A 26,193-nucleotide genomic window follows, 5' to 3' on the forward strand; every position below is an offset into this window, starting at 1 on the left:
TTTCTATCCAATATTATGTTCACTTAGATCACAATTACGCTCCGACACGATATTATGAAATAAAATATAAAAATTGATAATTTTTTTCACGTCGAGACTCCGCGGCGGACTAGACAAACAAGGGGGTTGGGGATCAGCCAGGGATCTCCAGCCCTTTTCCACGGCGGACCAAATCTGTGCGATACGCTTCCGACGCCACGGGCCGAATTTTTTTAGACTGGGACAGAGATGTGTAATGGTATTAAAGATTTATAAGGATTATAATTATTTTAAGCTAGTGGTTTTAAATTGATATTTATTTATTTTTACTTTACTGTATACAAAATTTTATTTGATCAAGATCGTACTTCGCAGAGGTCATTTTTTGATTTTCTTAACAGTTATTTAATGCCACGGGAAAAACCAATGAAAAATTACAAAAAAAAACCGGTAAATACGGGATTTTAATTTCTAACGCTTTGTTCATCACCATCGAAACGAATAAAAACAAAAATAACCATTTTAGTAATATTGTTGTGATTTATAATATTAATTCAACTTACAGGCTATAATAAATAATAACAATATAAAATATCCAGACTGACAAACCGTCTCCGCTGGGAATCGTTTTTCGTATACAATGATAATTGAATTCAAATTTAGTACAATCCATTATACAGTGAACTACCTACTGTACAGCAGAGTGACATCCACTTACCCACTTTTTAGTTATTTTACTATATTTTTTAAAACATCGATTAGTTTGGCGGGCTTTAGGTTGAATACCCCTGGACTAGACCTCTCAGTTGTGGGAGTTTTTGAGAACTGTTGTAGTCATTTATGATTGCCACAATTTTTTCACTTTTCCTCTACTACTCATTCCATTACAATCACCGTGGTAATTGATCGAATCAATCCGTCGCCTGAGTTAAATAACGATCTGTATACAAAAACGCGTCTTTGGGGATGTAATATTACAATATAAAATATTATACATTATCGGTGTATTTTTGACGTACTATAATGTGCGCAGGGTACATAATATTAACTCCTACGTCTACTGATTAAATTATTAGAAGTTCATTTTACACTACCAAAGTTGATAAAGTTTTAATGTGTTTTGCATGTTTTCAGCAAAGTTAATTGCAACGCCCACCTGATGCTAAATTAATTTCATGTACTCAGAAAACAAAAATCGTTATTTCATATTTATTCGGGCTTTTGTCTCCTAGGTACGGTAGGTTTATTATTATTTTTTTGTTAAGTGCAAACTATTCTAATATCAGAGTGGTTTGAGAACTTTTTCCATTAATCTGCAAACGGTAATATATTTCTTATGTAGAACGAACATTAAATTCTATATTTTTTTTCCAAAGATGTAATTCGAAAACATTTTTAGAATTTTCGTTACTATTGTTTTCTCGAGCACATCGTGTTTTTTGCAACATATTGTTAATAACGTTACATTTTTTATGAATACTTTTCGGTAAAACGTTTTCAAAAACGGAATATTTAAATAAAATTACACTCCAAATTTAATAAGTAAAATGAAAATAGATATTATAGTATGGGAAAAAACGGTATTAAAACGTTGGGGTTTTTTAAACTAATAATAACCTCTATAGTAATAATTTTATTTATTTGTTTTTCGATAGAAACTAAAACTGGTTTTTCACCGTTGTTTTTTCTTGATAGTATTTATTTTGGTTCGATTTCATTTTGTACCATCTGTTGGGACAACTTTAACAATATCGTAATGTTTTAATTTTCATAATAATTTTCGCCATATTCTCAAAACACAGCTGTGAGTTATTAAAAAAAAAAAAAAAAACAAATTAACTCGTGGCGGTGGTCTGGAAGATTCAATGCCTTTTGAGACAACTTGACGTTTTGTGTCCTTCTGCCCATTGTCAGTTGTAGCCGTAACTCAAAACTTTCGTTGCGTTCGGATATTTTTGTTGAACTAAATAAATAACAAATTAAATTATATTATATACAGTGCGCGCCCCGTCCGACCAAATCGTATCGATTTTAAGGTCCCTTCCACGCTCCGATCGACGTACGAGGCAATTTTTTCAAAAATAATTATACGTTTTGCACCCAATCAGTCTGAGCGTTACCTTCAATGAATTTGGGTCCGGTCACAAGAGCGGACCAATGATTCAAAATATAAAATATAAACGATAACATTGTGCGTTGAATCTGTTGGGAAACTCGCGGACACACATTTTCCGGCGTTGTCTCGTCGAGTTTATTACGACGGCGTGTGCGAAAAGTTTTGCGAAACGTCGTCAACAACTGTTGGATTTTTTCCTCGCATAACGATGAGGTTGTTCACGTCATGTCTTTGTGCAGCTGCAGGGACACGGTATGTGGTATCCCGCGGACAAGTTTTGTGGTGCTGTTGGTTGCAGCATCAGCAGTCTACTTCTCCCTCGTTTGTCGTTCTCGACATTCGGTGTCGTTTAACTTTTTTTTTGATTTCGACAAGTAGAGCACGTCGAAAAATAAGTATACAATATTATAATATTCGACTCGCAGCCTTTGACCAGATTGAATTGTATTATATAATAATAGAAATATAACATTATAACCATACAACACCCGACCGAACTTTTAACGATCTCGCGAATACGTACAAATGATTATTTCAAATCGAAAATCACCACAGGGTAAAATATGATATTGTGTTTGAAATAAATTTTATCTTACAAATGAACGGTTCGCGGGACCGAGTGCGTCGATAATGGTCTGTTGTACTCGGGCAAAGAGTTTTCCGCGTTTTTCTTTTCGCGTGACATATTCCGTTTAATATCATCATTACTGTTATTATGCCATACAGCGTTCAAAAAAGCTAGAACAAACTTTTGAATCCGAACAATAGTTTGTCCGACAGTCACACAGTGCAGCATTAAATCAGCGCGGTTTTCACGTTGTCTATAATGTTATTATCGTCGAATATACACATTCCTTTCACACCTAACCTAACCTAACTCGTCTTATTTTCTATACTCCGCCGGGCGAACATTGTAATAGTTTAATGTCTCGTACGCCTATGATATCCGATCGCTTACAATAATAATATTTGTTCACTTGTACAACATTAGCGTGCGCCTGCTTGAAGCTAGGAAAATCTGTTATTGAAAAACGGCTAAGACTAAATCATAATGTTATGCCGTTAAACGCACCGATTTCGATTGAAAAATAGTTGTCGCGCATAAAAAATGAAACCACGTGGGCTAAAAATACAAATATTGCGCGGTTATTGACTATTTGTATAATCCGATGTGGTCGATTGTTACCGTGGGCGTAGAGTTATGAATCATAACGAGGGGGCTAAACGAAATGTCAGGGTAGGGGGGCTATAGCAGTGGTCTTTTTAAAGAGTCTTTATTAAGAGTACCTGGCTCACACCGCATACCCGATCGCCCGTAGTAACAATTTGTCCAATTTTCGTTGCGCACTCGTTCAAAGTTCTGAAAATCGTCGGTTATCGACGAAACACTGAGCTCAAAATAATATCACAATACAATATAATTTATTATTATCATGCCGTAAAACGAGGCGGCCAATCTGCAATTGAACTTTCTCGCATGCGCACGATTTCGATTAGAAAATAATTATCGCAAAAAATTGAAACGATTCACGCGGGCCAAAAACACAAAATGTGTTGTTATTATCACCGAGACGTATCGGACGTTAATCGAATCCTGGCCCGGCCGGAGGAAAGCACAATATTGGGCATTGACACAGTTCGGAGCGCGTTATCTCACGGGACCATGAACCGCGGGCTAGATCGTGATCTCCAAGTGTAAACGTCGGGTCTGTCCGGGCGCCCGTGCGGTCTAGTGTGAACTCGAAACGAATTTGAGGGAAAAAAACACGCATTATTATCCGAAGGGCTTCGGCTGTACAACGAGACAATCGGAGTCGGTGGGATTTGAAATTTTTCCAATAGAAATCTCCCGCACGTCGCAATACATTTTAAAATACTCCGACGACCGATGAACAACTGAAAACATGTACTTGCGCGTAGAAAATCATACGGATAAAATAACCAAGTATATAGTTTTCAAATTTTAAATTTTTCTCATAGTTACTATACACAGGGAGTAACAGGAAATACGATTAGTAAATAATTTAAGAAATATACTCTTGTCAGAAAATTCCCAAAAATAATATTTTGAAAAGAGTTATTACGTTCCAGATTAGTTAAATCAAAAAAAATATTGGTATTTTAATAAATTCAAAAAAATAAACTACTTGACTTGGATAAATATTTTTACCATCGAAATTGTTCTTATAATCTGATTCATAAATTGACTGTTTTGAATGTATCCATAACAATTTTAATTACATTTTTTATTTTCAGTAGATATTAAAAAATAAAAAAATAATTTTTTTATTATTCGTGTAGCGCAAGTGACATAAATTATATATATATATATATAAATAAAATTTAAATATTGATCAGAACAAAAGTTATTTCATCTGTCAGGTCTTCCTGATACACCCTGTATTGTCGATTTTGAAATTCTCGGAAAAATTAAACACTTTAGATTGGTTTGCAATAAAACGGTTTCTTTACACAATACGTTCTTACTTTTTTGACATAAGGAAAGGTAAATTGTTTAGCGAGTTTTACTGCTCGGTAGTCTCTTTAGTTACTGAGACATATCCTTTCAAGCAATTATTATTTAAAGGTAGGTAAGAAATGTCTCGTATTACATAATATCAAATCTGTAATCCAACGTGTGTCATAATGTGATATCATCTATTATGTTTAGTTATAATTTGTATATTTTAATGACTTAGAATCTATTTACCATGTTGGTACACGGACTTCAATTTCCATTATCATTAATATAGTCATGTTAATAAATCACAATTATCCAAAATAATGGCGTTATCCTGGTTGTTAAATACCTATCTCAATATGAAATTGATTTATTGTGCAATTTTAATTTATCCTAATCATTTCAAAAACGACGAGCACGTATTTTTACCATTCTTATCTTCCATTTTAATCGTCGGTTATGAGAAAATTCACAGCTCGATTTTATGATTACATTTATACTAATTATTTTATTATGATTAAACTCTCACTTTGTTTTACGTAAAATTACACGTTTAAATAATAAGCTCGATCAACGCCTGTTTTACAAGTACCTACATCTTAGACGTTTGATGATTTCCTTATAGACAATATACTGCGAGCGTAGGGAAAAAATAATAATTTTCTCCGGTTTTCTTTAGAGGTTTAATTGACAAATCGTTTACCGTTTTCTCACGGTCGAAGCAAAACAAAACCTCGTTCACTAGGAATGCTTTCGTCGTTTAATTTTCGATCTTTACGGTAGTGTAATATAATGCATAATAAAATATATAAACCAACACACACGGATAATAATACACCTATTAAGTGTTGCAGGAGCGTGTCGGGGTGCGTGTAGAGGACGAATTCTTCCGCCCTGCCCGCAAAACCGTAAATTTCACGATTACATTATATTATTATCACCCCTGTCAACGTGTAACAATAATAAATTCCCATGGTCGCGTACCATACGCTGACACATGCGTATAACACAGATGACACACACACAAACGTATAGAATATATAATATGTACATACATAACGTGTATACCGAGTTAATGACCATCTATTGTTCGAACGCAATAGTGCATAGTGTCCTATGTTATTGGAATCCTCAAATAAACGGTATTTTGTTTATTCGCCGAGCGTTTATCTGTCATCAGTAATAATTTTACGACCTCTCCTCCGGACTCGGCTACTATCAATTTCTCACATCGTCCGCTATACAAACCTACCCCCTTTTTATAATGGACGGTCCCGTTTGAAACTATATGTGGTATTTCTCTGAAATAACAAACGATTAAATCAGCTATAAAGCACGTCTGTACGTATAAACGTATTGCGTTTTGACCAGACATGAGTTATACCAATTTACGAGTTTCAACTAATGCTTTTCACATAGGAAAAATAATAATAACTATCGTACTTGTCGTAAAAAAATGATGTATTTTTACGAAACACTGATCTTTAAATATTTTTACAGTAATATTATTAAAATTGATGTTTAAAATATTCTATATTTTTAGGTTCAGCCTTTGGATTGGTCAACGGTGATTCATCACCAGGACCCGTATATGTTAATCCGGATTTAGTTTACGAAAAACCAGAACCTGTCGCTTCGCAGGTAGTTTCGCCCGATTCTCAAATCACGCAAACGGTATATGGATTTTTGGACTTTACTACAACGATTGGTAACACTGTTATGGTTTTCATGCCACAAAGTGCGTCTACTTCACCAGGTAAATACTAATATAACAATATTTATATAAAAAATTGTGAATAAAGTTTATTGCATATAAATAAAATAAATTATATTTATTAGGTACTACTACAGTTGAAGAACCATCAACTACAGAAGGTACAACCACCACTATTGAAGAAAAGCCCATTACAAAAGAACAGCTGGAAACAGAGTCCATTGGAATTACGCCCAGTAAACCAGTGAACTTACCAGTCGATTCAAAAAATGAAGAAATAGTTATGACTTCAAATGAACCTATAACCACCACAAAAGAAACAACTATTGCCGAACCGACGACCACTACTACAAAAGAACCACCCACTACGAAAACCACAGTGAAAAAATCTGAACAAGAGAAAAAATCAACAGGAGCTCCAGTGACAACAAAGAAAACCACTGCCAAACCAACTACGCCATCACCTCCAAAACAAAAACCAGTTGGAAACGCAAATAAAGAACCAGTAATAAGCTCAAAGGTCGTGGTTTTGGCGGGTTCTAAAGTCGTGGAAAATATCGTAACCAAAGTCGAGGTCATTGAGGGAAGTGCACCAGAGCCATCGAAGGTGGTGGAAAAGGCGATTTACAGTAAAGTAGAAGTTATTTCTGGTGAACCGGTCGAAGAGGTGGCAGTAAACCACTTACAACCAACACCAGAATATGATTTCCTTTCCCGACAACCTTCAGAAGTTGTGGATGAGACGTTCAAAGTGATTGATTTGAAACCCAGCGTATCTAGACACGTCCTCGTTCAAAAAAGTCGAGGTCCCGAAGGAAAACTCCGAGCGTTCAACTCAGTAGCAAACTTTAACGCTGAAGAAGAGCCAACGACAAATAAGGCACCGAAAAAAGTAGCAGTAAAGATATCCCCATCTGCGTCTGGTGTCCGAATCCTTAAGACAGCTGCACCTAAGCCTTCTACCAGATCACCAAACGTTGAACCTACACCAGTCACATCTGGATTGGAAGACGAATCTCTAGAGTCGTTAGTGGGCTCACAACCGGGTTCGGTATTGGTTCGACAATCCAGGAGGCCGGCTATTGGTGGAGGTTTCAATAAAAACAAGTACACGCCTACGCCAAAAAGTAAATCAAAAGAATTTGAAGATTATTCGACTACCGATGAAGAACAAAACGAATTCACCTCTGCTCAAAATGAGCCTACTACTCCGAGTTACAGGAAAGGATCTAAATTCACCTCAAAAATTACTACTACAACACAAAGAGTTCCCAGTTTTAAACAAAACCGATTTAACAGACCGACCACAGCTGAGCCAGAAGTGGAGTCGACTGAGGGATCAGCTACGCAAAGACGGTTCCAACCTAGTGCCAAGCGTTACGACAGTAACACCAGTGCGGCGGTAGTGACGCCAGCTAACCGCCGGGCTTTCAAAAAACACTTTCAACAACAAGAACAATCTCCCCAGTCCAGCCCACAACCCATCCCGACTGCTCCGTTGACGTTCAAATCTAAACTCATCCGACCAACTGGACGTTGGGAGTACAAAACATCTCCCAAACCTCGTGTAACCATTCGCCGTATCGATGAAAACCGACATGGACAGGAAAATGCTACCACACCTTTGACACCACATTTCCCCGACGTACAAGTTGACAACGGAGACCAAGCGTTGGCTGGTTCAGGTTTATTGCCAGCCTTACAACACGACGATGACAACGACGTTCTTGTTCAAGACGTGAGCCCGTCTGCAAATGCCGAAACAATCCGAGTGGAAATTTCTACTCCAGCTGAATTCAAGGACATATACTACGAAATTGCCACGATCAAATCACCGTACTCATTCCAAGTAAAATATTTTGATAGTTAATTTCATAGAATATTATGACATTTTTTTTTGTTGAATTTTTATGTTTGATTAACATGATATCTACCTAGGTAAACTTATATTTATAAACGAGCATATTATGGAGAACGAGAGATAATTTGAAATATGATTATAGAAATAAAAAGTAATTCTAGATTAAAAATAAATACCCAGTGGTGAGAGATCATACTATTATGTCTGAGATAATAATGTTACTCAATAATTTTTTTATAAACAGCCCAAAATCGAAAATGTATACATTTTTTCAAAAATTACTACAGAATCGATAGAACGTAGCTTAAATTTAAATTTGTGAAAATGATCTTATTCAGACTTAGTATGATATTTACAAATGAATATAGTATCATTCAAATTAAAAGTAAACCATCCTACTCTATATTTTTCCTCTGCAAAATCTTTGAATCATATTATTTATGTTTTTGTTAATAAGTAACCATGACAACAAAATCAGTTTTTAAATTAAAATATCTGCACCCAACCCAAAAAGATATAATATAAAATATAAACGTTAAAATATTAAAATATTAAAAAATAAATATTTAAAAAAACCAAAATTAATATAGATATTTGGAATTCAATGCAGTTTGATAAAAAAACTTCAAGCTGTAAATAATGTAAAAAATATAAAAAAATGTACGATTTATTATAAAAAACTAAACCCTCTAAAAAACTTGTCAACCAATTTGTTTGAATGCTTACGATATTTTCTTGTCTCGCAGGTGGGTTCAGTGAAGAATACCAGGTTCATAACGGTGACGTCGACAATCCAAAAGAGCCTGGTGGAGCAGACCGACAGCCCGTCGCCGGCCAAAGTACAGGAACCACTGTCCGAGAACATACTTGCCAGCCAGGCACCCAACCTGTATGGCCGTGAGCAGCCACTGGACTCCAGCCTGGCCACACTTCCACCGATCTCGCTTTCCCCAGACCAGGCCACGCCGCCGCTGGAGACGATGACTGAGAGCTTCAGTACCACTGAGTTGATGCTCAAGACGCACATCCTGCCGGTAGTCCGCGGGTCGGACACCAGCAGCGTGACGCTGGTCCAGTCGTACAAGGTAACCAGGCTGGTGACCGCGGTCAAGACGCTGCCACCGATGGAGGTGTACCAGTTCGTGCCCAGCAAGACGCTCAACGAGTTCAACACGAGGCTGGACGAGGCCGGATCTGAGCTGCACCTGGAACTCGAGTACGGAGATAGCGGCAACCACGATGATGAATCTTCACACCCGAGCGCGGCTAAGGCATTCTTGGACAGCCTGGACCTGTCCAACGTAGGATCGTCATTTGACGTGTCGCAGATGGACAAGGCGAACGGTGCGCGGTCGAAGAAGGCACACCGGATGGCGTCGGCGTCAGGCAATTCCTCGTCGGCCGCCGAACACCCGTCGCACCAGTACCAGCAGCAGCTGCAGGCGCCCACCATGAGCCCCGAACAGCTCCAGCAGCTTGCCCTGTACCGTCTGCTGAACCCGAACGCGCCGATACCAGCGCCGGTCATCACCACCTCTCGGCCGGTGCTGCGGTACGAGACCGTGTACGAGACGCATGCCCTGCCCGTGGTCAACGGCGGCGCCACGTACTACACCACCCTGTCCCGTCCTGTGGGCACGGTGACCAGGACCGATTACGAGCTGGTTACCACCACGCTGGCCATACCACAACCGCAGTCACTACCATTCCAACAGCCACAGCAGCAGCTCCAGCCCACTCCACTGTTCCAGTTCCAGCAGACCCCGATGTTCCCGCAGCAACTCCAGCTCCAGCAGCAACAGCAGCAGCCGACACTGTTCCCAGCCCAGCCGTCGTTCGCCATCACGTCCACGCCCGTCGTCACCCAGTCGATGGTCACGCAGACCGACAGCAAGGTGCTGAAGCTTACGTTCGGCGCCAAGACCGCGTACACCACCATTTACTCCAGCTCGGTGGTACCCACCCAGGTCACGTCGTACGTGACCCAGTCCGTGGCCGTCCAGCCGACAGTCGCTCAGTTCCCCAACTTCATACCGTACGGCGGTTACCCGTTCCTGGGCTAGACCACCACATCACGATGCTCGCCGCCGTTGCTCGAGTGCCATTGTACATTATTGTTACCCGGACGCCAGCGACCGGACATCCGGACGATGACCAATCGTCGTGACTTGTACATAACTACATTAGTATTATTATTTTTTTTTTGTTTCCAAAAATCGCTCAAATGTCGTGAAATCGTCCGGTGGGAGCATTAATTATTATTATTATTATTATTATTATTATTATCATGCGTATCGCGTTGTACATAATATTATTATTATTATTATTATACTTTTATTTGCTCTTATAATCTATTATTACTGTAACTGTGGGAAGACGCGATCGCCATGTCGAGTACGATGTGTTTGGTTTCGTCTGCCGTCTATTGTTACGATTGTTTTTATTATTCTTTTATCTTTTCGCCTCTTTTACGTATCGTCGGGACGTTCGTGGTCGCCGTACCATTTGCGCGACAGACGCTGTAGCAATGGAAACATATAACTCCCGAGAAATGCGGCTTTTTCGTGAAAAATTTTTCCCGAAACATGGCCGAAGACGACTTCTCGTTTTATAATATCGTCTTTCGAAAAACACTGAGTTTGGGTCAGATATAGCGCCAAACATTTTAATCAACATTTTCTGAAATGTTTTGGCAAATTAAATAAAAATAATAATAATATGTAATCGTCTGGTTTCCGCGCGGACCCTTTCAAATATTATATCATCGCTCGCGCTCGTTTCACCTCGACGATTATAATATATCCAGTGATTTTTTGCGCGTTTGGTATGGGTTAGGCCGACCCGACTTTAGGCCGACCTACGTATCATTTTATTATCATATCGCTACTTAAATATTATTATTATTGCGTAGATAAATACAAAAAAAAAACATCTACGGTTATTATTATTACCATTATTACGGCACGTCATAAACGATTTTCCACCGTAGTAATAGCCGCCGCCTTACGCGCATGATTGTGTCTATACGCTCGCCCGTCCATTTATCACCCGACCGGAATCAAACTTTGAAAGTCAGCCAAAACTTTGCGGTGTATCTTTTCTCCCTCCAGTCCATTCACTTTGCTCGTGGCCCTCACCGTTTTTTCCTCCTCGGTGTTAAATAACAAATCTGGATGCCAGTCGTGATTAATTGCTTTTTCCCGATAGAAAATTATTTCCGAAAAGAAAGGATGGTGCCAAATACAAAGAGGTCAAAAAAACAATTTTGAGTAGCATTAGACTATTATTATTATTATAGAGTTTAGTAAAATTCTGTTTTTAAATCATAAATTATTGTTAAGTGTAATTATGTTTTATAATATTATATTATATTGTATTATTATTATGTTTATTTTTATACTATATATTGTAACTAATGTTTTTTTTTCATGTATAAGATAAATATTATTATTTAGTTTAATAAAATATTTGTACAGTTTAATCGAAAAATATGTAATTATAATAACAATACTCTTCTTTAATATGGTGTTGTCACTATTACAATACTGCGAACCTGATAACAAATATTATCATCATTCTGCCAAATCACCCAAACACTATAACTAGGTACCTATTTTTTAAATTTTTTTTTGATGGTTTTTTTATTGTTAATTGATCATCAAAATATTATCAAAAAGTATTTATAAAAATAATTAAAATTACCTCAACCTTTAATCTAAGTTGTGGTATCGTAGGGAGTAACGAATGTGATTTAATTAGACTACACCATGACTAAATAAACATACATGATTGCTAGATTACTGCACGCATATTTTATATTTCTCCACACTTGGAAGATAAACTAATATCATGGAAAAAAATGTTATTCCCAATTATATAGGAATTTTACTGTTTCTGCCATGCCTGGGGAAAATTTACAGTGGTAGGAAAAATTGGTTTAATTTGGTTTATTTAGTCATTGATTATACAATATAACAAACAAAAACAAACAATATATAATGAAAAAAGAGAAAATAAAAGTCTATATGTATATACTTTACTTGTAACAAACACCGACTTAGTCCGCACTAAATAAACCATTAACTAAAAACTTCACCTATATGTATGTAATATTAGATCTGGGCCGATCACACTTTTTTCTGATAATATAATATGATTAATCAAAAAATAAAAATAGAAGTTATAAGTATGATTATTGGAGCTGGGCCTATTTTTGGGATATTGTTTTTATCAATTATCGTAATATCTTATCAATAAAATCATAACCGTGGTAAGGAGGAAAACAATTGAATAAACGAAATTGAATTTAAATTGTAATCGAATCGAGTTTACTATTTTTACTGATTGATTGTTTGCATTATAATGTGTCTTAAAATAGCATTATCGGTAAAACCACCACCATCACACACAAGTTGATATGCGACAGTGTTGGGAATAGATAACTAAAAAATTATCTAGATAAGATAAGATAATTTTAACCAAACATTATCTAGATAAAAATAAAGATAACATAAATGTAATTTATCTAGATAAAGATAAATACAACAATACATTTATCAATATAAATACCTAGATAAATATCATTTTTTTACACTTATTTTTATTGTTTTTTAAAATTTTTGTAATATTAGATTTATATCAATATAATGACATAATCTTTATAATAACAACGAATTGAGCCTTTGAAAAACAGTTCTATGAAGTTAATTTAAATTTATTTTTATAACGGAGGGGGTAATAAACCTATACCTAATTAATTTTAATATGCTTATTATGGAGGTGCGTCGTCTTGGCATCCATACATCGTCAACCCCCCCCCCAACATATCTCATTGTTTTGTACACGATTTGCACCCATTTGTACTCTCCTTAAAAAAATGTGTACCCCTCTCCCTTTTACGCAAAACCAAATCCCCCGTCCGGGTGCTGTAACGACATCGTACTGGCACACAGCGTCTTTATTGGATACTCAGTGCTTGGTGTTTTTCAAAATCAATGTTTTTCGGTTTACCTAAGTGTAATAACTCATCGATGGTAGTAATTACATTATAATATTACTATTGTATACGAGTATAGTGTTATTTGATAAAATGACTTTGTTATATTTAAATTCTCAAGTTAACTTAACTTTAATAGAACTTTTATGGAACTTCACTTAAATTTAACTAAATTTATTATATTAGAATTTTAGTAACATTGGTTTTATAATTTTGTAGAGGCGCTATAATATTTATCTAGATAAGCCCATTTTTTTATCTAAGCTAAACATTAGATAAATCGTAACATAATTATCTAGATACTTTAAAAGATAATTTATTTCAAAAAATCTTATCTAGATAATTCCCAACACTGATATGCGACTGCATTAGATCGGTTTTAGGCAAGTTAATGATTTTTTTTTAACTCAGTTAAGTTAAGTTAATATGCACCAATACCAAAAAGTTAAAAGTTAAAAGTTAATTTAACTATAGGGAAACTCCGTTGAGTTAAAAGTTAATACACACTTTTTGTTAACTTTTTATTAAGTAAAAAAAAGTAAATTTGTTTATACAACGCTAGCGTACTTTATTTTTTTCCAACCCAAAACTAAATTATAGACTAGTATTTATACTTTATACAGTATTCCCACATAAGTTAGATTCGAATGATATAAATGTTTAACTTTAAACAATTCACGGTAAATATTTTTTGACATGAAAACGAAATAGACTGAAATAGTGAAATATTATAAAATTAAAAACAAAATAAATTAACTTAACTTATTTCTTAAAACGAAAAATTAACTAGTTAACTTCACGATAATCAAAAAGAAATTTAGTAATTTAACAGTTAAGTTAACGAAAAGCTAAAAGTAACTATAGTTAAGCTAAAAAGTTTAAATTAAATTAACTTTTTGACTTAACTTTAACTGTTTAACTCGTATATGCCCAGCCTTGGTTTTAGGTAATATCGGTTCGAAAAAAAACCTTTACCCGATATATTGACAGTACCTGCCGATATCGATAAATCGGGTGTCGGTTTATCAGCACAGCTCTGGCTAATATCCAAATGTTTACCCGTTCGACTGGAACAATTTTATCAATTTCATTTTTTCTACGGATTTTAGCATAATTGTTATGTGTTACGTTATGCCTACTTCGCGATTTGCAATAGTAAAATATGACGTGTAGGTTATCTATAACGACGACGACAATAATAATATGCACGCTGACCCAGTCGGCACGAACGACCCAGTTTCGATTTCGATTTCGATTTCTTCGCGAACCGAACGAAATCCTCGAACGGAGTCGACCACGTACGCGCGGACCTAATATCCCTCGGGCGCGTCGTGATCGTCGAGCGCGCGACCGCGACCTTGGTCTCGGTTACCCGCGCAATACCGGTAGCCGTCAGGTATGTCTGGTATATTATAGTGGGTACCCGGCTATTGCGATCAGCAGTCGCAGCGCGTATGAATATTTATTTATTTTTTTTTTTTAAACCGAAATCTACAATGCACTTGACGAATTCGAACGGCGACGACGGATATCGAAACGAATTTATAAACTCCGTTTCGTGACGGCCCGCGGGCTCTCCTCCCCCCCCCCCCGCCCGTGGGCGTCGTTACGAGTCACATTGTATTCGAATCGTTTTCGCGGCGAGCGATCACTATATAATTTTATTTTTGACGATCGTGTCCCACCCCCCTGGATGCCGATTTCCGGGAATCCTTGAACTTTGGTGATTCGCGTACGAATAAAATTTATTGGCGCCCGCACAACTCGTATGTTATGTCAAGCCGCCTCGAAACAGCTGGGCGGACGTCTCGTGTTATTATTATTATTATTATATTACACTGCTCTGCAGCAGTCAGCCGCAAACTGATAACAATAATCATTATACACTTATCTATTATGATACCTCGGGGACGTCACACTTTAATGATAACATCACATCGGTGGGGGGGGGGGGGTGTAGCGACCGAATAATTACTATAACAATATAATATACAAATAATATACCCCTTGTGTTTGCCGCCGCCACTTTTTCGGTTAGGTTAGGTTTTTTTAATCAAAAGAATACTATACGTTTTTGTAAACATTATTGTTCTGACTAGAGCTCTGCACGGTCTGGTCTAGACCAGTCGGGATCGGACCGGACCATGGTCTGGTTTTTTTCGGTCTTTGTGTATTATAATTTAATGTGGTTTGGTCCGGTTCGGTCTCTTCGTCTAAAAAAAAAAAAATGGTCTGGTCCGGTTCGATCCTTAAAAAAAATGGCCCAGTCCAGTCCGCCTTCAAATTTATATTAGGTATATAGTGTCCGGTCTATAGTGATCTGCATTTTGAACGTTGATTTAATAATATAATTAAAATAAAAATCATTATCATAATAAAATAATCGTTCGGTCTGGCTTCATTTTTATTTTATCGTCTTGATCCGGTCCGGTCCGGTCCTAATCTTTGTTAAAATGAATCAGTCCGGTCCGGTCCGGTCCTGGTCTTTGTTAAAATATATCAGTCTGGTTTGGCTTCATTTTTATTTTATTGGTCCGGTCCAGTCCTGGTCTCAGTCCGGTCCGGTCTATAATAAAACGGACCGTGCAGAGCTCTAGTTCTGACGCACAAATGCATTGATTGTTTGTGTATATTTTACATTCGGTGACGTCTCCGATTCGACGACGGAAAACAATATCCGACCAGAGTGGTTCCAACCAAACGTTTTAAAAATGCTGTCAAAAAGTGCGTACTTTGTGGGACTTAACCCTAGGGATGTGCCAGGGATGGGCAACTGGCTGCCCGCGTACCATTTTTCACTGGCCCGTGCTACATTTCAATTTAGTTTATAAAAATATAAATTTTTAAGATTTTTCTGTATTTTATTTTATTATATTATTATTTATAAAATTATTAAAATCGAAATAATGTCTATCGTAAAACACGTAGATATAAATTCTTACCTAGTATTGGACTATTAAATGTAAATAGTATTATATTATTTATAGAGGTATAGTTAACATTAGGTTTTTTTTTCTCCGGCCCGCTAGATTTTCGAATATTTTAAATTTTTTCTCCAGTTGCATTGAGTTTCCCATCCCTGCCCTATGCGACGGATTTTCTTAAATTGTGTTTTTTTCGCGTACCACTCTCGTGTCTAAATTATTAAACTGTGGACCGGTCGTGTACCACTAATGACAAAAATAGAACTATAAAGTGTTTTTCAATATATTATACGTTTTCGACAAAAATAATAATTTAGTCACATTTCGGACCCTTCAGCCTCCTGGGTACCACCTGCAGGGGACACAGGCTTCTATGTACCATCAGTGGTTCAATAATATACCACAGAGATTCTCAAACTATTTTTTTCTGCACCCTACTCTAATTTATTATGGACCAGTCGTGTACCACCGACGATAAGAATAGAACTATTCAATGTTTCAATATATATTTTCAATAAAAATTGTGTTTAAAAATAATAATTTAAGTACGTTTTGGACTTTCCTTATGGGTACCACTAGTGGTACGATAATATACTATAGAGATTCTAAAACCGTTTTTCCCACATACCACACTCATGCTTACATTAACCATGGACCAGTAGTGTACCACTAGTTACTAAAAACATAACCATTCAATATTTCAGTAAATACATTTTCGACAAAAATGCTGTATGAAAATATTAATTTAGGTACATTTTGGTGTGTTCGACCTTCCGCGTACCCCCAACACAATATGGCCACACACATCCATCTATGTATCACCACTGCCCAGTGGTACAATAATTTACGACAGAGATTCCCAAACTCTTTTTTTGCGTATCAATCACGCGTAGTTTTTGGATCGGTCGTACACTTCCGCATACCTCCATGTGCGCTTCTGCGTACCACCAGTGGTACGCGTACCACATTTTGAGAACCACTGGTGTGCAATATAAGTCTGGTACAATTATTACCACGAATTCCTATGACGTGCAGTCTGTGATGTTTGCTGTGGATACTGGATATACTCGAGAAGTTAAACGCATTATCTTTGGCGTGAATCCTTTAAATACGATAATATATTACCTTAATACCTTATTATCTTTATGACAAGTGTTTTGTTTGAAAACATTTTTTTTTTTTTTTATAAATACATCTAAGGTCTTAGATATTGATTGGTTTCAGCGCAAAATATCTTGTTTGATAAAATGTATGACATTTAAGAATTAATTAGTTTATTTATTCAGTGAACTCGAGTTCTTAGAACATTTAATGTTATAAAAAAAAGTTAATCAAACAAATTGAAAAACAAAAACAACTACAAATTGATTTCGATCGCGGAACCGTTTAAACATAATATTATGTAGATTATAAATGAGTAGTTACGATTCAATTGTATTTTTATATAATTATAAAACAAAATAATACTATCTTTGAACATAAAAATAATGATTTATAATGATAATAATAATTGTGTTAAAAACTAAAAAGAATACGATGTAAAAGTGCATATTTATACTTTTGGATGTTACCAAGCCAGTGTCAAATTTATGTGCAATTTATTTTTTTCTGCACTTTATCAAACTGTATTAGCTATAACTAACGAAAACTAAATAATTTAAAAGTATGACGAGTGTAATAAAAATAAACTAAAACAAGAACATTGTAAAAAACTGACCATCAAGTTTAAACTCTTTTTTTCTTGTTCTAATATTTTTGTTGAATGTCTAATACTCAACTCTTGAATAATTATTATGGTTATGACTTACAATATTTTTTCATTAAATTCGTGCCCTATGTAATTTTAAATTTAAAATAACATAAAAAAGTGTCTACTGCAAACGCAAGCTAAATAATTCAAAAGTGTGAAAGGTCCTACGCTTAATTAAAATAAACTATAAATCAGTTCCAATTATTATTTTTAATAAGTAATGTTTCCAATTGAAAAGCTCTATATATTTTATAAAGATATATTATAACAGTATAATTTTATGAAAAAACAATGAACATATTTATGTCTTAAACAAAACCATGTATTATTAAAAAAATAGAAATAATTGTAATTAAAAAAAAAAAATTAAACAAGACGTCTATACACTAATAAATAATAACCTTTGTTGTTGAACCGAAATGATGAATAAAAATCAAAAAAAATCGTGTGCTCATTGTAAACCAAATTGACCAAAACTTAAAAAAAAATTTTGTTCGATTACTAAAACGTCGCAATATTTTTATTGTATGTCAAAACATACTCGTGATTGATAAAAATACCGATTATGACGTAAAAAAAAATGTTTCACCAAATTCACGTCTTGTATATAACCTAGTTCCAATATTATTAATTATAATAAGTTACGTTTCCGATTGCAAAGATCAATACATAATTCATAAACATATTTTATAGTAGGTATATTACCTATATCAGTATAATTTTTTGAAAAAACACTGAACACATTTATGTCTTAAAGACAAATCATGAACTATTAAAAAAAAAGAAATAATTTTATTAAAAAAAAAAAATAAAGTGTACAAGACATCTACACCCTAATTACCTTTGTTATTGAAGTGAATTGATCAATAAAAGTAAAAAGTCATGTACTCATTGTAAACGAAATTTAAGGAAATTATTAAATACATTTTTTTTTTTAATTACTAAGGTGTCCCAATACTCTTGTTGAATGTCAAAACCAACTCGTGAAAGATTATAATGTCTATGTCGTAAAAAAATAAATATTTTTGTCAAACTCATGTCATACGTATTTTGAATAATACAAAAAAGGTATCTATGATTAACGTAAACAAAAAAATTTAAAAGAATGACAAGTGGATAAAAATAAACTATTTCTTAAGTCTTCCGATTGTTAATTGTAATAACTAAATATAAGTTATGTAGCTGATTGAAAAGCTCAATAAATAATTCATACAAATATTTTATAACAGATATTATAATACATTTTGTATAATTTTAGGAAAAATAATGATCAAAATGTTTGTCTTAAAAATATTTTTTTTTGTACTCAAATTGACAAAAGATGTTTAAAACAATTTTTCTGTTGAATGTCAAAACCTACTCTTTAATGATTATAAAACCTACCCATTATCGCGCCAAAAAAAACCATTCGTTGAATACGTTTCATACGTATTTTGAACAATAAAAAAGGTTTCTATTACTGGAGCAAACAAAATAATTCAAAAGTACGATATGTGTAATAAAAATAAACTATACCGTACTTCAAGTTATTAATTGCAACGACTAAATATAAGTTATGTTACCGATTGAAAAGCTCGATACATTATTCATATTATAAATATTTTATAACAGATTTATATTTTGTATTATTTTATGAAAAATAACGATCAAAATGTCTATCTTAATTAAATCGTATTGTACTCAATGTAAACAAATTTACCAAAGATGATTAAATAATTGTTTTATTCTTAAAAGGTCTCAACATTTTTGTTGAATGTAAAGTCCGGCTCGTGAATGATTATAATAAATGATATGACGTTAAAAATATATTTTTGTTAAATCCAAGTCCTACGTATTTTCAATAATTTAAGAAAGTGTCTTTAAAAACGCAAACAAAATAATTTAAAATGATAATTAGTCTAATGAAAATAAACCATAACCTAGTTCTAATTATAAATCGAAACAAGTTAATAGGTCGCTGATTGAAAAGCTACCTACATAATTCATAAATACATTAACTGTATGATTTTAAGAAAAAAACTGTGTTCAAAATGTCTGTCTTAAATAAAATGAATTTGCACATTGTAAACAAGTTGACATAAAATATTTAACGTTTTGTTTGGTACTAAAACGTGACAGTATTTTTGTTGAATGTCAAAACCGACTCGTTAATGATTATACCATAATAATACCTACCTGTTAAAAAAAAAGGATTCGATGAATTCGTGTCGTACGTATATTTTGAACGATAAAAAAAAATGTTTTTATTTTTAACGCAAACAAAATAATTTAAAAGTACGATACCTTATAGTGCAATAAAAATAAACTATAAATTAGTTCCAATTTTAAATTGGAATGAGTTATGTTGCAGCCGTTTGACACATATTTTTTAACAGATATAATATTTGCATAGTCTTAGGAAATATCAACATTTCCGTCGTCAAAATAAATTGAACGAAAATGTTCGAATACTTTTTATGTTCTAATATTTTTGTTGAATGTCTCAAAACCGACTCTTGAATGATTATAACATCCGTTTTGACGTAAAAAAAAAAGGAATTCGTTAAATTCGAGTCTTATGTAGGTATTTTGAATAATATAAAAAGGTGTGTGTGTGTGTGTGTGTGTGTGTGTGTGAATAATATAATGACTACATAACGCTGCAACGTGCGTGGTATTTTTTATTAAATTGCCGTGGAAGAAAAAATGTAAATTTCGAAAAATTAAATGACATATATTATTTTATATCGGCCGACTTGTATCTTTTTTTTTTTATTTCATGTAAATAAAATGTAAAATATTTATAGGTAGCATAATATTCCAGTATCCGTGCGTGCCGAAATTATAAATTTTTTTCGGTCGTCAGACACTATCGCAACCTTTCTTTTTGAATTTTACGAAAAGATTTTGGCCATGAGAAGTTTCCTAATCATTTCGTTAGTCATTACGTCTTACGAGTTATATTATTGGAAGTTATTACGAAACTGCTTTACCCCGTTCAATTTTTAGTACCTAAATCAATTGAGAAGTTTAATTAAAATAACTACTGATTTAAATTTTCTATTTCAACGTTTGATTTATTTTTCTAACTAAAACTGAAATCGATAATAAAATGAGCGTCATGCAAAACGTTTTTGTTTTAATTCTTTCAAATTACGTTTTACTGCAATAACATATTAATATGTCTACGTTCTACGCTTTAATTAATGATTCCCACTATTATATGTTTGCTTGTTTTGTGTGATGATTTCGATTGATATGCAGATTAAGCAAATTAATTATTTTTTGAACCAACAAAATACTATATTATATAATACATAATAATAATATTTATGATATCATTAGATATATTAAATTTTTAAAAACAATATAATCCATATACTGATGGCAAATTTATGATGTAAAGTGAACAATTTGTCGAAAACTATATAATATTAAATAATATGTTCTGAACAGACATAAAGTTATTTCATATGAAATACAGTTTGAATTTGGTGATTGGTATTTCAGATCAAACGGTAAAAATATTCTAAATACCTATCTACGAAATAATATGCATTTTTCATCGAATTATTTTTATGATATAATTAATATAACTTGTTACACGGCGCAGTGTATAGTCAATGTCGGTACATCTGAATACTCAGTAGGTAACACATAATATTATTATATTATTTATCATAATATTAATATTATCGCAATAATAATATTACTATTGAAAATTAAATTTACTCGGTGAAAATCGTTAAATATTATAATTTTTAATTAAATTTGATTTTTGTTTCATTAGATTATTTCACAAACGTTTTTCATTGAATATTTTATATTTTTTACAATTATAAATGGATTTAAATGTCTTAAATGGAAAGTCAATATATAAAAAGTGACTTTTAACTGTATAGTTGTACCACTAAAATATAATACAGAATACATATAGAGGGGGACGAGGTGGCCGAGCGGTCTAACGCGACGGATTCGGCACAGCCGGTCCGAGTTCGATCCTCGACCACTGGGCGGCATTTTTCTCCGTGCAAGTCACGGTGTCCGGAGAACAAGTGCCGCCATCCCCCCACCCCGGGACACGGCAGAAACCTACGGGTGCCCCATTAGAAATTCTGCCAAACACAACACACACGTGTACCAACCTACCCAATATAAAACCTACCAAACCTACCCAATATAAAACCTACAGTGCCCTCCCCACACCCAATGGCCTATGTTGCCGCGGGTTTCCCAATAAAAAAAAAAAAAAAAGAATACATATTGCTATATAACATTGTAACATGTAAGTAATTTTTTGATAGGAATATGGTTCACTCTTACATGTGGTTTAATAAACAATTATAATGTGAAAATTCATAGTTTATAGGACAATAAGCTTAATCGAACTGCAATGAAGACACGAGTATAATAGTTATTTACACACTATTACATCATGATAAAATAATAAACAATGAAAATAATCAATAACAATAATAATTAATAATCTTTAATTGAAAATTGGATAAGCTACTTTTACTTGTTGGCAGTGCTGAGACTTATATCTAGATAAAAGTATTAATTATCATATTATGTAAATCTAAATGTTATATATTTATCTATCTTAGATGAAAACACCAGTTATCTACTGTAAACCATTCATGTAATATAGTTTTTTAAGTTTCAGAAATAATAATTATTAATTTTAATTAGAGATGTTCCGGGTACCCGGCAATAAATTACTCGATGGCTGCGATGGGTACTCATATCATATTTAACACTCAGCTATTACTCATTACCCGGCGTAATACCTACATTTTTATTCGGCCCTTACTCGGTACCCGGCGAAATACTACGTTTTTACCCGACTTCTATCCAATGGAAAACGCTGATAATCTATTTATAAAAATATATTCATACCTATAATTAATATAACGGGACAAATCTAAAACTCTAGGGTAGTAAATTATAATTTGTTTTGGTACATAAGTGGGAATATACATGGGAATAACTGAACCGATTTACAATAGTCAGTTGATTATAAATAAATCATGTTTTTCTTCTACGAATTCTAAAAATAAATCTCGTGTTTACTGTATAGGTAATGAGTATAAAGTTGATACTTGATACTTTGACAGTAGTATAATACCCATTTCGTATTTACATTTATACTGGACCTATACTCGACATCCAGTTAGTGTTAACATTTCTACTCAGCCAATACTCTATACCCGGTTAGTAAAAAAGTTTTTACTCGGCCAATGCTCGATACCCGGTTAGTACTATAAATTTTACTCGGCCAATATACTCGATACCCGGTTAGTAAAAATATTTTTACTTTGCCAGTACTCGGTACCCGATTTAATATCAAATTTTCTGCCCAGAACATCTCTAATTTCAATATTATAATTTATGCTCCTGATAGTATTATTATTTACTAGGTATTTTCGATGACGACAATCGGACTATAAAACGAATTCAATTATAATATAATATTATTATTACACATTAGCCAATAGTCTGTATAGACTATAGACGTATCCGTACGGAAAAATTCCAAACGCCGATCGCAGATATGTGTAGTACTAAAGGAAAATAACGAACATAATTAATCGTTTAATTTAATTTTGAACTTCCCCTCCGATTCAAACGTGACTATCCACACAATGTATAATATTTGATTAAGAAAATATAATGTGTATTTATTTTAATATAGTAATTTTATAGCATTTCAACGGTTTGTGAAAAAAATAAAAGAATAATCAAACGTCGGGTTGAAACACGAAAAGTCCGAACTTTGTTGGGTTATAAATGAAGGCTTTATATTAAATAGAAATTGTAATTTTTTATTTTTATCAGTTAAATCAGTGGTGGCCAAACTACGACCCGCGGGCCAACTCCGGCCCGCCATCATTTAATATCTGGCCCGCGAAAGAACTATAATATTTTACATTTACGAAAAAAAAAAAAAATTAAAAATACTGTATACATTCTATAAACATATTATAAATAGAATTATCGTATCTTATCTTATTTTCGTAGAAACAACAATGTAGGTACCTACAACGAGTAATATTACCCTGTGTGCAAAATATGTTCTCATAGATATTACATAGTAGTCACATTGAGACATGTGAAGTTTATAATTTTGACTCAGAAACTTCTCTGAGACATTACCGTGATGCTTAATGCCCGGTATTGTGAAGTCAGTGCATGCGATGTCACAAGACAATGGTCTATATTCCGTCACATTGTAACTTCCATGTGCAGTCACCCATTTTCATCTCATTAACTTCACATAGAGCTCACATATGGAATTGTTCAGGAAAAAAATCAAAAAAATACTCTGATTAGTTGTCTAAACCGTCGTCTATGTCAGAATCGAACCGTGTACCCCTAACTTAATGAACCTATGCCTAACCTACTGGGACAACCTACTGAGATATAAAGTAGTGTATTATATGGAATATTTAGCTCCTTTAACAGTCACGAGTTCAGTAGAACATATTATAGCACAGTCGACAATGAAACCTCCCCAATTAGGATACTTAATATATATATAACGGATACCTCTCATTAGCTGACATCTATTAATTTCCAACGTTACTTTTGGGAACAATAACTATCATTTATATCTCATTTACACCTTCGAATAGTGGAAATTTCTGTCAGTCCTGGTGGTGTCTGCTATTCAGAGGTTTTACTGTAGATTTTTACTTTTCACATATTCGACTTTCATAAATTTATTTGTGTTGTTTAATATTTTTTACCTTAATTGTTAACTTTAAAGGGGGGGTCAAAGCTTTAGTGTCACCTAGTTCGTTCAAATTTTAATAAGTTCATTTAGAGTGCTTTATATAGTATAATATGCTTAAAGCTTATAAAAAGCATTTAGTATTAAGTATTAACCTTTTCAAGCTTACCTGTTACAATTAATAATTATTATGTATTAAGAAAATTAGGCAATCCAAAACTTGTATTTGGTAAGTAGGTATCTACCTAGTTACTATACTTATAGTTATTAAACTAAAATTATGTACCTATAGGTACCTAAATAAATTTAAAAACAAGTCATTAATTTCAATTTATTAAAAAATGTAATTTTTTATTAATATTGTTAAAACTTTAAATCACTAAAACTATAGTAATTAATAAAACAAATTTATAATTTAGTGACCAAGCATAAGAGTATTTAGTAATTTATTGTAATATTATGATCTATAGAACTAGGATAGGCACTTATCTGTATTTTTCATAAAGATAGAAAAAATACATACAAACATATCAATTAAAATGTAACAATACTCTTTATTGTTAAGTAAAAAAAAAAAAAAATAATAATAATAATAATAATAATAATAAAATACATACAAAAAAAGGTGGATAAGTGAATGTCGCTCTGTTGTACAGTAGGTTACAAGTGGGTCACTGTAATGGATAGTTTTAAAATTGAATTCAATGATATAATATCATTGTATAAGAAAAACGATTCTGAGCGAAAACGGTCAGTCAGCCTATGATATTACCAAGTATATTTGATGATATTATTATGAATAAAGTAATTTATATATAACCTATTTACGTGGAGCCTTGTTTTAAATTTTCAATCCTTAGCCATAAAAGTTAAACAATTTATACATTTTTAACTACAAAATAATTAATAAATTATAAATTTGATAAATGTTGTAAAAATTTGAACTTTAAATGCTTATAAAAAAAAATTGCGCCTATGTATTTTTAATATTTTTCAACTACTATTGGAACGATATATCAGGAGCTTTATATTAAATTTTCACGCTTTTTTACCAAACAAAAAAATTTTTATTGATATTTATAGAAAAAAAAACTAAAAAAATTGAAAACTGACAATGTCCATAAACCGCTCAAAAAGAGTCAAAATATTATCAATAATTGTATGGTGTATAGAAAATACTAATATAAACATTCAGTCAAAATTTCATGTCCCTAAGGTCATTTGTTTTAGAGTTACACCAAAAACCAAAATCGATTTTCTCAAAAACAGATTTTGCGTAAAAATTCCCGTTTTTCCTTAATTTTTCTTTTGTTTTTCACATCGCTTTTGAAAACTATTGGGAAATTTTAACTTATGACCCCCCAAAGTACCAACTAGATTCACTTATCAGAAAAGTTACTGTTGAAGATAATCTAAGCACTTTTACTGTCCTAAAAGGTGATGACAGACACAAAAAAAAAAATAAAAAAAAAAACACACATCATTGTAAAATCAATACATTTATCGCTTCGCTCAGAATCTAAAATTATATGGTATGTAACAATGCAATAGCTACTGACTTGTGAACATCAATTGGGAATGAAAAACATTTAAACATTATAGAATCCACATCTATTGATATTAGTGGAGGTTTTGGAATAATATCATGAGCATAAAATATTTTTATGATATCTGATGACA

The 26,193-nt window shown here is 33.3% G+C and overlaps 1 protein-coding gene across 2 annotated transcripts in view; it reads left to right on the top strand.

The window, feature by feature from the left end:
• LOC132946368 (mucin-2) overlaps window positions 1–11,652 on the top strand; it is a 130,812-nt gene extending 119,160 nt beyond the window's left edge. For both annotated transcript variants that reach the window (XM_061016346.1, XM_061016347.1), the window contains exons 3-5: window positions 6,100–6,312; window positions 6,396–8,119; window positions 8,878–11,652. In XM_061016346.1, the coding sequence (XP_060872329.1) occupies window positions 6,100–6,312; window positions 6,396–8,119; window positions 8,878–10,194 (3,254 nt within the window). In that variant the 3' untranslated portion in view covers window positions 10,195–11,652. The remainder of the gene's footprint in view (window positions 1–6,099; window positions 6,313–6,395; window positions 8,120–8,877) is intronic.
• The last annotated feature ends 14,541 nt before the right edge of the window (window positions 11,653–26,193 follow it).

The sequence above is a fragment of the Metopolophium dirhodum genome, chromosome 6, assembly GCF_019925205.1.
Source record: "Metopolophium dirhodum isolate CAU chromosome 6, ASM1992520v1, whole genome shotgun sequence".
Lineage (NCBI taxonomy): Eukaryota > Metazoa > Arthropoda > Insecta > Hemiptera > Aphididae > Metopolophium > Metopolophium dirhodum.